General features: G+C 39.9%; 1 protein-coding gene across 1 annotated transcript in view; it reads left to right on the top strand.

Annotated features, from left to right (window-relative positions):
- EIF3A (eukaryotic translation initiation factor 3, subunit A) overlaps window positions 1–12,325 on the top strand; it is a 30,901-nt gene that overhangs the window by 1,650 nt on the left and 16,926 nt on the right. The window contains 8 exon segments of the mRNA XM_010154832.1: window positions 2,146–2,309; window positions 3,574–3,773; window positions 4,760–4,968; window positions 5,895–6,066; window positions 7,092–7,196; window positions 7,942–8,040; window positions 8,948–9,064; window positions 10,028–10,213. Of these exon segments, the coding sequence (XP_010153134.1) occupies window positions 2,146–2,309; window positions 3,574–3,773; window positions 4,760–4,968; window positions 5,895–6,066; window positions 7,092–7,196; window positions 7,942–8,040; window positions 8,948–9,064; window positions 10,028–10,213 (1,252 nt within the window).

The raw sequence follows: 12,325 nt of genomic DNA, 5'->3' as shown, positions 1-12,325 counted from the left end.
AATAAATGAAAATTTCTGTAAGGCAAACCAAATTAAAACTTGCAGGAGATACTAAAAGAAGTTAGAAAGGATTGTCAGCCGTAAGTGGAGAATTCTAGGGAAAATGATGGCAAAATTCTGAGGAGGCGGGTTGAGAGTAGCTGTCCTAGATGTGGTCTGAAGACTGAAGCAATACTTTTCTCCTGATTTTTGTAAGAATATTGGTTCTAGAATAAAAGACAGACGGGGGGTTTTAGAGCACAGAAATTACCCTGAGGTGAATGGAAAGGCCAGATTACTCTTCATGTTGCATGACAGCATAATTTCTATCCTAGAGTTTTAAACATATCAGCAGATATTTTGGGTTCGAAAGCTCTGCAGAGACCCATCTGAGCAGACAGTGTGTTTTCTCATCATCCATGTTTAGGACTGAGTAGTGGTCTGAGGAGTTGCCAATGTGTTCTCTTGATCATAACAACATTCAGGTCTCCTCTGTGAGTTTTGAAGGAAGGAAGTGGTACATGGAGTTACAAGTAAGATACAATTCAGCACAGGCTTGCCGAAGGGTAGATGACATCTGATGATGTTAGAATTTTATTTGGTAACGTAATTTTTTAGCTTCAGGAAATGCCGGAGATCTGACCTGGGGAAATACAAAGCTGTTGCTGCCATACCAGAAGGGATTTTTGCAGGTGAATTGGAAGGGGACTGAGACACTGCCCAGGGAGAAACTGATGACATGTAATGATGAAAGGAGATAGGAAGCAAGAGTGAAGTTAGTGGGAATTCTTTCAATTAAAATCTTGGCACAGAAACTAAAGTCAAAGTTCTGTTTACTGATGATAGAAAATTGGAAGAAATTATCCAAATGGAGGACATTTTGTCTTGTGTAGGCGACTGTGAGCAACAGAGTGCCATCAGTCAGATAAAACCCACAAAGACATGGAGTAGAAGGCTGTGGGTTTGCATGTTAACAGCAAAGCTCTCTGGTAGCGGTACTGGTTGTAAAAAATGCAAAGATCACTGACATCCTGTCTGGAGGATGGCAGTGCCATTCAGGTTATTCCCAGTGCCTGAAATGGTCTTTGTTACAGAGGAATCCCACCAGTAGATACTGTAGATTGACTGCTCTTTTCCTTGTTCCTTTTACGTAACTGAGAACTAGAAAAGGTGTCTTTTCGGCCCCTCTTCTTTACCTAAACAACCACAGTTTCTTTAGTGTTTCTTAGGTCCTGTTTCCCAGACTTCTCATACTTTTTTATTTTTCTGGATTCACTGCTTGATATGCTGGAGAAGGCACTGGTGAAGTGTCATCTTTAACATTCCATCTAGCACTGGTGCTCAGGGAAGTAAATCAGAACTGGAAGCAGTGTAGTAGAAGAGTTACAAGAGTCAAGAATTTGTATTAGATGCATAAAAATGAAGTTTTAGGGAAGATGATTCTTTCTATGTTTGTCAGGCTGGGCGGACTGATTAGCAGAAGAGGATCCTGTGGGCCATAGCAGTGAATTTCAGTCGCAGTGTCTCAGGAATCCTTTCCAATCTTGTATTTCTGTGAAAGAGGGAATGCATTTATGGCTCCTAAACGCAAAGATTATCATGTCTTACCTTGGACATCTTGAAGCATCTTTTCATGTCGGACTTTTTAAAGGATTTGATCATTTAATGGAAGTATTCTAGTGTTCAGTGCCTGCAGGTTGTAAGGCACGCATTGCCTCTGTCACATGTCAGCAAGAAGTGAGCGCTCTCTGGCAGCATTGCTGGTGACTAAAAAGGAAGTTGCAGCAAGTAGGAAAGTATCCGAGTAGACACTGTTACTTGAATCTGACAGAGGTACAGCCCCCCTGGTGGGAGCGGGAAGGTGAAAATGCTGGGATTAGTTTCCTTTGGCTTACTCTGTGAAGCATACAGAAACTCCTGGCATCTCTTACCTCTGGAGCTTGTACATGTCAGTCATATGCCAAAGTCTGAAACTGAACAGAAAGGAAAGTTAACTACAGTCATTAAAGGAAAAGGTCTGAGGAACTCCTTGGGCAATAAGCAGCAATTAGCTGTTCTGATTCATCCAGTCTCATCTTAGATCTTGATAAGAAAAATCAGTGAGAATTATGGGAATAAAACATGTGTGTTTGGTTTTTTTCCTTACCCCCCCCAACCCGACTGTAGTGTTCTCTTGAGCGCTGTGAGTGGAGAAGACACTCAGGATCGTACTGACCGACTGCTTTTGACACCCTGGGTTAAATTTCTATGGGAATCATACAGACAGTGTTTGGATCTTCTCCGAAATAATTCCCGAGTGGAACGCCTGTACCATGATATTGCACAGCAAGGTAAGTCGAAAAGATGGAAACTTGAAGTGTGGTGAGATCTAGGACTTGTATATTACACCCTGTAAAACTAGAAAGTTAAAGGTTCTTTCTATTTGGATATTAGTTCAGAGTTGGAACTAGGTTAATCACTTAAGCATGTGTATGTACACACTCATACTACTCTTTAAATTACAGAGGTTCCTTAAAATTATGAGATTTCTGGACACTGATCTTGCCTTGTAACAGAACCTGCAAGGAAAAAACTGTTTTTTCCTGTACATACAGAGAATATGACAATTACTGCTGCTCAGTCAGTATTTTTTAGGACTTACTGATCAAAATTGGCTGTGTTTTCACTGCTACCCATAATGGCAGATGTGTCTTCCATTAACATACTCTGTGTGAGGTAACTTCAAATACTGTACACAGAAGGGTACTGGAAAATCACGATGTGCTGTCTGTTCCGACACAGGCGTAACGTAGCAAAATATGATGTGGAATGTAGTGGGACAAAGCCTAGTCTGATCCTTTCTGGCACTGTTCAGCAAACATTGAGTTTATAAGAATACATATGTGTACATGTTAATCTTTTCCTAAGGGTGAGAGATGAGCAGAAAAATGTTTCCCTTTGTATGTATAACTTGGGGCTCTCTGGTTTTGAAGAGTCCGGTAGATTTTTAACTCTAGATCTGAACTGTGCAAGTACATTAGACAAGATACCAGTCAGCTATGTTCGAGGCACTTTAGTGTATTTAAGCCTTTGTGCAGTGTTGAGACTTCCTTTTTTGCCTGTTTCTGGCAGAAATACTTTAGAATTTTCAGCGTGACAGTGGCACAGCAAAAGGAGATTTTTTGAGGGGAACTGTGGGATTATGATAGACAATTTTTTTTACGTTTCCAGTCACTTGAAAGCTTCATTTAACTTCGCCATATTTAGGTGACCTGAGATTTTTTTTCTACGTTTTAAAACGCCAAAACCTGAATTCATGCCATTCATAGAGTTTTATTTGCACACAGTTCTAAATAAAAGGTAGAATTAGAACATTAGCTTTACTCCTTAAAACTTAATTATGTAGAAGCATCTTCATTTTTTTGAGGTCAAGATGGAAGTGCTCTGCACAGTCACTTAATTCATTATGTGTGACAGATTGCGTCGTTTGATGTGTCTTTGGTCTATAAGTGAGGATTCTTTAAACATACCTATTTACATATTTTAATCCCATTTAGAACTACCACGAAGTCACCATTAGTGAGCGTTCTGAACTCGTATTGTTCGTTTTTGCAGCTTTTAAGTTCTGCCTGCAGTACACGCGTAAAGCTGAGTTCCGTAAGCTCTGCGACAACCTGCGCATGCACTTGGGGCAGATCCAGCGTCATCATAACCAAAGCACAGCAATCAACCTCAACAATCCCGACAGCCAGTCAATGCACTTGGAGACCAGGCTTGTGCAGCTGGACAGTGCCATTAGCATGGAGCTGTGGCAGGTATGCAGCAGGACTCCCATAGTCACACTGTGGTTTACAGCCTTTCCAGAATCTGTTCCACGCAGATCGTGTTTCGTGGTGTATACTCCAAGATAAAGACAGGCTGATAGCTAAAGGGTAAAGTTTTAATGTCTAGAGTGTGGTACTAATGCATATTGAATATTTAGGCTGATGTTCCTGCCATTGCTGTTTCAGCACAGCATTTCAGACCAAGCTTCTGCTGGTAGTGGTTCATGGTAAAGAGGCTGAAGTCGTTCTCAGTTGTGAAAGTGATGACCCGTTCGTCTCTGCCACCTTGCCTTCTCATGAACTCGATCACTGGGAAGCGGTTGGTAAACGTTAAAGCTGGCTGTGAGGCTGGGCCCCAGCATCGCTGGTTGTGTTGTCAGGGTCTTGCCAGCGAGGCACTATCAAAGCAAATTTTTCAGAGGTGCTTGGCTTTTCCAACCTTTCTAATGTTAAATTCCTTAAAAATCCAATCTTTCTGCTTTTGTAAATTTGGAGAGTGTTCCCTGTGTTGCTGTTTCCTTTTTAGGTATTTAAGCAATTACATGTAAGGCATTCCCAAGATTATATGTATTTTTAGGGAAACTATATTCATTTTGAGTACTTTTATGAAAAATGGTAAACCCAATAAATATTATAATTGGTATAATAGTAAAATAGGAGAATTTTTGTTATTCTCTAGGTGGGGTTTTTTTCCCACTTGGTTTGTAGCTTGAAAATCTGAAAGAAACTAATTTTCAAAAAATTGCACAAACTAATCTTTACCTACCAAATTCTAAGCAGGTAGTTATTGAATTTGCAGTATGTCCAAATATTTCCTAATAAAGAAATGAAGTGTTTAATTTCACATAGCCAGTATCACAGCTTTTGGTGGTATTAAATATATTATAGTTTTAGAACCTTTAGTCAATGTATATTTTTCCCTTTCTTGGTTGTTGCAAAAAAACTTCCTAAAAGTAGTATGTTTGGTTTTTTTTTAGGAAGCTTTCAAAGCAGTGGAGGATATTCATGGGCTATTTGCTCTGTCTAAGAAACCACCCAAACCGCAACTGATGGCAAATTACTATCACAAAGTTTCAACTGTCTTCTGGAAGTCAGGAAATGCTCTTTTTCATGCATCCACACTTCACAGACTTTATCACTTATCAAGGGAAATGCGGAAGAATCTCACACAAGAGGAGATGCAGAGGTGGGGAAAGATATTTGATGTGATCTTAGATCCTATTTTTAACTCCATAGGTGTAAAACTAAACTAGGTGGTACCCCAAAAGAAGCACATGACGTGTGGCTCTGACCAGCTCTACTTAGAGCAGTCAGTACTAATTGCCTCAAAAGAAATGTGGAGCAAGAAGGATATTTTGCAAACCACAGTGTAAATAACGTAAAAGTCAGGATCCTCTTAGTATTTTGCTTCCTTTTTCTCTTCTGAGTGGTGGTATCTACTTTGTGAGGTTTCATTACAACTAGTATAAACTTTTCCTTAGTATATTAAAGTCTGTAATAGCCAAATGTCCTGTAATTTTCTGGTAACAAGTATGATACTGGCAAGGCTTTTGAGACATGCAGGATCACTGACTGCATTAACCTCTGAAACTCATGTACTTCATAGGATCAGAACATGGTAGGAATAAATACTCTATGGAAGTTCTTATATTCCTTTCAGTCTGTGTGCTGAGGTCAGAATTTAATTATTTCATGTAATTTGTGTCATTGCATGAAAAGGTACATCTGACTTGCGCAGTAAATTTTAAAAATCAATGCAGTTAAAATGATTGGTATGGGTTTGCAGCTAAAATAAGTTTTGGAAGGTGCTGTTTTCGTTGTTTTATAGTATTCTGATATTTACAGAAGTAGCTTAAATTTCTTTACACGTATGTATATACACACACGTAAGTAATGAAAAGATGTCACCAAAATCTTTCCCCTGGGTACTGAAGACCGCTGCATTCTGCACTCGTACTGCACAGTTGGTGTCTTTTCTATTACTGCTGGGAGTTCACACAGTTTTGCATCGTGAATGCTACTCGTTCCTGCTCTTGAAATGGCACGTACGTGAAAAGGAATTCGTTAGTGGTCTCTTGCAGTTCATCTTTTGCGGTTATACTTTGTCAACAGGATGTCTACTCGAGTGCTTTTGGCCACTCTGTCCATTCCGATAACTCCTGAGAGAACCGATATTGCTCGCCTTCTGGATATGGATGGCATCATCGTGGAGAAACAGCGACGGCTGGCAACCCTCTTGGGCCTCCAGGCCCCACCAACACGTGCCAGTCTCATTAACGATATGGTGGGTAGTGGTGTTTGGATGAGCAGCTTTTAAACATTGGCTCCTCTGTTCTGGACTGTTTTCCTTCTAGAGCACTGTGCTTTGTTAGGGGCAGCAGTTTAAAAGTTAAAAGGGGTTTGTGGTTAACTGAATGACTTAGAGGATGGGTTAAGGTTTCAGGTTCACAAGAAGGACTGTGTGGAAGTGGCAGCAATAACGGGAGGCCGGAATGCTTGCGTGCACTAGAGCCAGATTCAGTATTGTCCTTCATCTCACCCAAGCTACAAATGTCCTTTTGAATCTCTGAGGGGTCTGAGAACGATTTTGAGCTAGAGCTTTGGTTTTTTTCCCCCCTACTTTAAGGCATGTAGTTAGCTGAACCAAGTGTTTATTTTTCTGTTTTAAAGGTATTTTGGATAGCACAGGTTAGGTATCAAACAGCAGACCGTAAGTGATTAAGAAAACTTCCCTGTGTTTAATTTGAAGGGAGGCTGGATTTGTCTTCAGTCCTTCCCCGACACTCATAAACAATCAGCTGTTCAGTCACAGGTAGTATTTGCAGAGGAAGTTTGAGTTTCTTGCAGTCAGTTGCATGCATGCATAAAACTTCCACTCACGGTTCATTTTACAATTTGCATTGATTCTTCCAGTACCACTCTAGTTTGCCTTAAACCCACAATTCAAAGCTTCAGAAGTTCACTCATGATTTGAGATGTGTGGTTTTAGTTTGAGTGTGGGCCTACATCTGTGTAGTAGGAATCGTGTCTTAGGAATGGCTAATGAGTTGAGAGTGGCACTCCAGTCTAAATATTTGTCTCATTTATGTGGTGCTTCTCTACTTTTCCATTTTTAAATAACAGTTAAGTGGTGTAGTGTAGATTTACTGTCACTGTATTGAAGAATGCTGTAATAAAAAATCACTAGTCTTCTGTATTAAAAGGTACGTGTCGTGCCTATTGAACTTCTTAAACATAAAGTTGTTAAAGCTTAGCTATTTGTTAGGATCATATTTATTCAGAGATCTCTGTTCTTTTTGTTGACTGTAGGTAAGGTTCAACGTCGTGCAGTATGTTGTTCCAGAAGTGAAAGAGCTTTACAACTGGCTTGAAGTAGACTTTCACCCACTCAAGTTATGTGGCCGTGTCAGCAAGGTAAGTTTTGTAGCTCTGTGCATATAGTAACTTGTCCTGACTCATAGTTTGTTAATTGAATATTGGTTTGTGGTAAATACCAATGAGCTTTTTCTGTTGCCAGAATTTTCAAGGGTAGGCTTTATTTGGTCAGTGACATGTACGTAACATCTGATGTAGATAGTACATCAGGTTATTGAATGAAAATTCATACAGGTCTCCAGGCACTGTTCAGAGCCCCTCTAAGGGTGCGGAGTTTTGGGAACGTCTCAGGAGATCTTGTTTGGTGGAGATGATGCATTTTTGGTTAATGATGCAGAAATTAGAAAACTGTACATGCAAGTGGGTTGTGTGGGAAGGGCAAAAGTATACCGGTGACTGTTTTTACTATTAAAATGTGGAATATTGGGAGGTAAAATAATGGTTAGGTTACTGTAAATTCTGCAGCTGATGAAGCACATCATGTTCTTTTTCTTTGATAGTGAGAACAAAGATATTTGAGGTGCTAAAAAGAACTTGAAGGTAAATTAGCAGTGTGGTAACTGTTGCCAGTACTGTCAGTCGCCTTCATACAACAAGGGTTAGCTAGCCACTCTCAACAAAAGCCTTCTGGTCGAAAGGTACACTTCGGTAAAATGAGGTAGTACCTGGATGGAAGTGCTGTTCTTTCATCTAAACTGGCAGTATTTAAGAACTGTGCTTTGTACTTTAAAGTTGAAGCTTTCAGGGTTGATGCAGATAGAGTAACTTTTCAGAATTTTGGTAGGTTCTGAACTGGGTGAAAGACCAAGCTGAAAAGGAACCTGAACTGCAGCTGTATGTTCCTCACCTCCAAAACAATACCATTCTTCGCCTTCTGCAGCAGGTATGAGTAAAGAAAATGTATGTTCTTATGTATGCTTACGTTAGGAAATGCTTGGGAAGAACATTCGGTTGGAAACGTCTATGCTGAAGTAAATTTTTCCATCAAATAGAAGACCATTATGGTTTTGAAATACTTCTTTCCATTATATAACCTGTATCGTCAGGTGTGTATGTCATTTAGGTACAGCCGTAGTAGCTATACTCCGTAGTGGTTGCATACAGTGGTGTAATCTCTTGCTTAGACTTTCTTCATTATGGATCTGTGATGTCTTAAGGTAATTCATTGTTTCTTAAAATACATTATTGAGTAAGGTCTGGGTGGGATATTCCTGGTTTGGGGTTTTTTTTGTGTCTAGGGCTTTTATGAAACGCACATTTCATTGACCTGCTTTCGTTACCAGTGACGAGCAGTGTTATTTCTGGTGTGCCAAAGAAATAGTTGAAGGCTAATTAGCAGCATAGCTGTGTGTAGTTACTGCTGCCAGTCTCCTTCATACAAAGAAGCCATTCAGGAATGGTATTTAGTCTTAGGTTAAGTTTGAATTCAGTACAAGAATACAATCCTGAAAGAGTATTTGTAACTGTGTTACTATGTATACATTCATTATTGACGGTTTGATAAGTTAGCTTTAGAGCCCATATAACAACTTCTGTTTCGACTTCCTGGAGAGGGTGGGGAGGCACTGGGCCAGGTTGCCCAGAGAAGCTGTGGATGCCCCATCCCTGGAAGTGTTCAAGGCCAGGCTGGATGAGGCTTTGAGCAACCTGGTCTAGTGGAAGGTGTCCCTGCCCATGGCAGGGGGGTTGGAACTGGGTGGTCTTTAAGGTCCCTTCCAACCCAAACCATCCTATGATTTCTGATCCCTTTTTAATGAGGAAAAATACCTAATGTTTCTGTTCACATACAGGTGGCCCAGATTTATCAAAGCATTGAATTTTCTCGTCTGACTGCCCTGGTTCCTTTCGTTGATGCCTTCCAGCTGGAACGTTGTATTGTTGATGCAGCCAGACATTGTGACTTGCAAGTAAGTGCTGTAAAAAGACTTCTGTGACATGATCTATGGATTCTTGTGTATTACACTGGATGAAAAGTAACTGTTGACAGTGAACCCAAGGAAGACAATGGATCTTGATAGATGGAGGTAAACTAGAGTAAATGGTGCATGTGACCATTATTTGCATTTTGGTGTGTATTTTTGATTTAGGTCAACAACCATTAAGTTTAAGTCCAGTAGAAGTAAAAGTTGAAATAAAATTTGCTGAAACTTGCCCTGTGAGCCCCGGACATTTAGTCCAGAATGTCCCGAAGCAAGTCTGATGAACAGGGATGCGATTTTCTGACCACGCTGAATTAGTTGTGTGAGACTGAAGAGCTAGCAGTCGCTGATGTTAGTTTTTGTGACTGAAGTAAAACACCAAGGTCTGGGATGTCTCAGCTGCTGTTGGAAGATTGCATGGTTGGTAAAATTGTCCGTATAGGATGAATGATGGCCTGTAATGAAATATTTAAGCTGGGTATGAGATACAAATTGTTTTTAATTGAGGTTGCTTAGCAATTATCCATTTAGGTTTTTAGAAAAAGCTGAGTTAATTTATGTAGATTAACACACAACTTCAGCTTGTATTTTGGGTGTGTTGAAATTGTCTGCATTGAAGTCAGGGTTCTTGTTTCATGTATTGCTAATGTGGAGGAAGAGGCAAGAAGGATTAGTCTTGCAGTGTTCATTTCATAGAATCGTTGAAAGTTCAGCCTCATACAGTGATGATTTATTTTTTTGTAAAAACCATGGAAATGAAACGAACTTTTTTTCAGAGTGCGATTTTTCTTCTACTAATTTGATATTTCTTAGAGTCTGATGTAGCTAAATTTTTTTTTTCAAAGTAGTTTCTACTTAGAGCTTTTGTTCATTCATATTGGTCATAGGTAGAGCAACAGAGAGATTGTTTAATAAATCATAATCCTTTTTCTTCCTACTTTTTGTGTGAAGGTTCGCCTTGATCATACTACCCGGACACTGAGCTTTGGCTCAGATTTGAATTACAGTACTAGAGAGGATGCTCCACTAGGCCCTCAGCTGCAAAGCATGCCTTCTGAGCAAATCAGGAATCAGCTGACTGCGATGTCCTCTGCGCTGGCTAAGGCTCTCGCTGTCATTAAGCCTCCTCACTTACTGGTAAGTAATTTTAAGTCTTCTGAAAATGGTGCCAAATTCTGACGTTTTGCCCATGTGCATTGTGTGATGCTTATTTGTTGCCCTTATGCAGCCTTTTGTTGGGCGTTTTTGTTGCCTTTTGCTGGGTGTGGGGTTTTTGCCTTTCGTTGGGTTTTTGCTTATCTGATCAACCGCTCCTTCCAGTAATCTGTTCTGAGTGCAGTGGTAACCGATAGTTGTCCCCTCCCTTCAGAACAAATAATTGATCCTTGAGATACTAATACAGAAATGAAGTGTAGCATTGACGTACTTATTAACGCCGAAGTATCCTTCAGCATCTGTTACATACCCACCTGTTGTAATAGATCTAAATTTCCTGGTTTAGCAAGACAAGCTTGTTTGGAAGTTGTGAGATCATACTTGAAGGAGATACTGGTTTACCTTTCCTTGACATAGGAAAGGCAGTGAGCTAACGATTAATTTAACATGATATTGCAAGGATTTGAGTAGGTAACGATTGCTGCTTTTGTACATTTGTTATTGTCAGATACACACAAAGTGTGTCTCTTTTCAGAGCATTTTGATAACGGTCTCTGATCTAATTTGACAGTAACGATGGGCTGCATTTATATACTTGTGGGTTAAGTAGGAACGTAAACTAACAACTCGGCACATTATACTGAAACTTGTATTTTAAGGAACATGTTTTCCCAGCTTAGATGTACCTTTTCATTTTTTTCAGCTGGGTTGTGGTCAGCTGTTGGTGCTTATGAAGAAGAATGTAATTCTTAAATGCACCCAACTAGTTAGTGGCTGGTCATAACTGATATCATGTCAAAATGTACTCAAGAGGCCTGAGTTTAAATTACTAGTCTTGTGTACAGCGGGTGTAGGATATAAAATTTTGCGTGTTCTTGAAAATCCAAGAGCCTGCTTTCTTCCTAGAGAAACTGCTGTTTTGAAGAACCTGGAATGTAACTTCATAGTGGAATCTAAAAACAGGAACAAAAGGTCCCACAACTGACCTGTCCTTGTCAATCTGTCCTCTTCCCTGGGGCTGTTGGCTTCAAGGTGGATGAGCTCACATTTCAGGTTCTCCAGAGCCCTGTAGGAGCAAGGTGTAAATCAGTCTTGGATTTCCAGCATGCTTTGGTTGTGGCAAGTTAAACCTTCACTTCTCTTAAAGAGCAGTGGGAATTTTTTCTTTTGCTGTGTGTTGATGGAAGATTTCATAGGAAACATAGCAAATAATTTTTCCATATAAAAAAAAGGCCGATAGCGAGATGTCCATGTTAGATTCCTTATAGGGGTTGAAATACTAAGTCATATTATTACAGTGCAAGCACACAAAGTAGGACTGTATCATGACAGCTAATGCCAGCTTATTTATGTTAGCTTGAACATATATCAGCTGTTTGGTAGTGTTTAAAATAAAAGTATTTCCATGTAGGTTTTTCCCTAAAACGATTTTATGAGGGATTGGTATTAGATGGATTGTTGGTTTGAAAGAAGAAACATGCTTTATCTGAACATTCATAGATAGAAATGGCAAATAGTCTTATGCTTGACATGCCATTACAATTAGCTGAATAAGACATAAATGCTAGTAATTACGCTTGTAAAATTGGAATGCAGTATCAGGGTGTGGTTAGAGAAGCTACAGAACAAGTTGATATCCTTTTTTCCTTCACTGTTCAGATCAAAACTTTACACTTTTCTCAGGTGCTTAAAAACTTCTAATTTCTGTCACACTTATTATAATTCATAAAATTGTTAAATTCTTCTACAGCTTTTCATTTTTGTGTTTCTGGCACCTCCATTTACCTTGAAGCACTGGCAGATATGCAACAAAGCATGGATGTTTGAGTGTTTTTGTTGAATGCCCCAGAAGTGACAGATTACTAAAAATACCTCTGCGCTAGCTCATGTTTCAGGAGCAGCATGACCTGAGTGTAGTGAGCTGGCTGGGCCGCAGCCCTGGGCTGCTGCTGGGCTGATTAAAGTGGGCAGCTCCCCGCAGTGGCACAATTACACCTTTTCACGTGTACAGCCTGAATCTACAAAGAACTGTGTAGGTACTTTGGTGGAGAAGGGCAGGGGGTGAGAAGGCTGCCTAAACAATAGTCTGTATGC

Source organism: Eurypyga helias, unplaced genomic scaffold (genome assembly GCF_000690775.1).
Source record: "Eurypyga helias isolate BGI_N326 unplaced genomic scaffold, ASM69077v1 scaffold12207, whole genome shotgun sequence".
Classification (NCBI taxonomy): domain Eukaryota; kingdom Metazoa; phylum Chordata; class Aves; order Eurypygiformes; family Eurypygidae; genus Eurypyga; species Eurypyga helias.
Note: the sequence above shows the minus strand (reverse complement) of the source record. Positions and strands in the feature narration are given on the sequence as shown.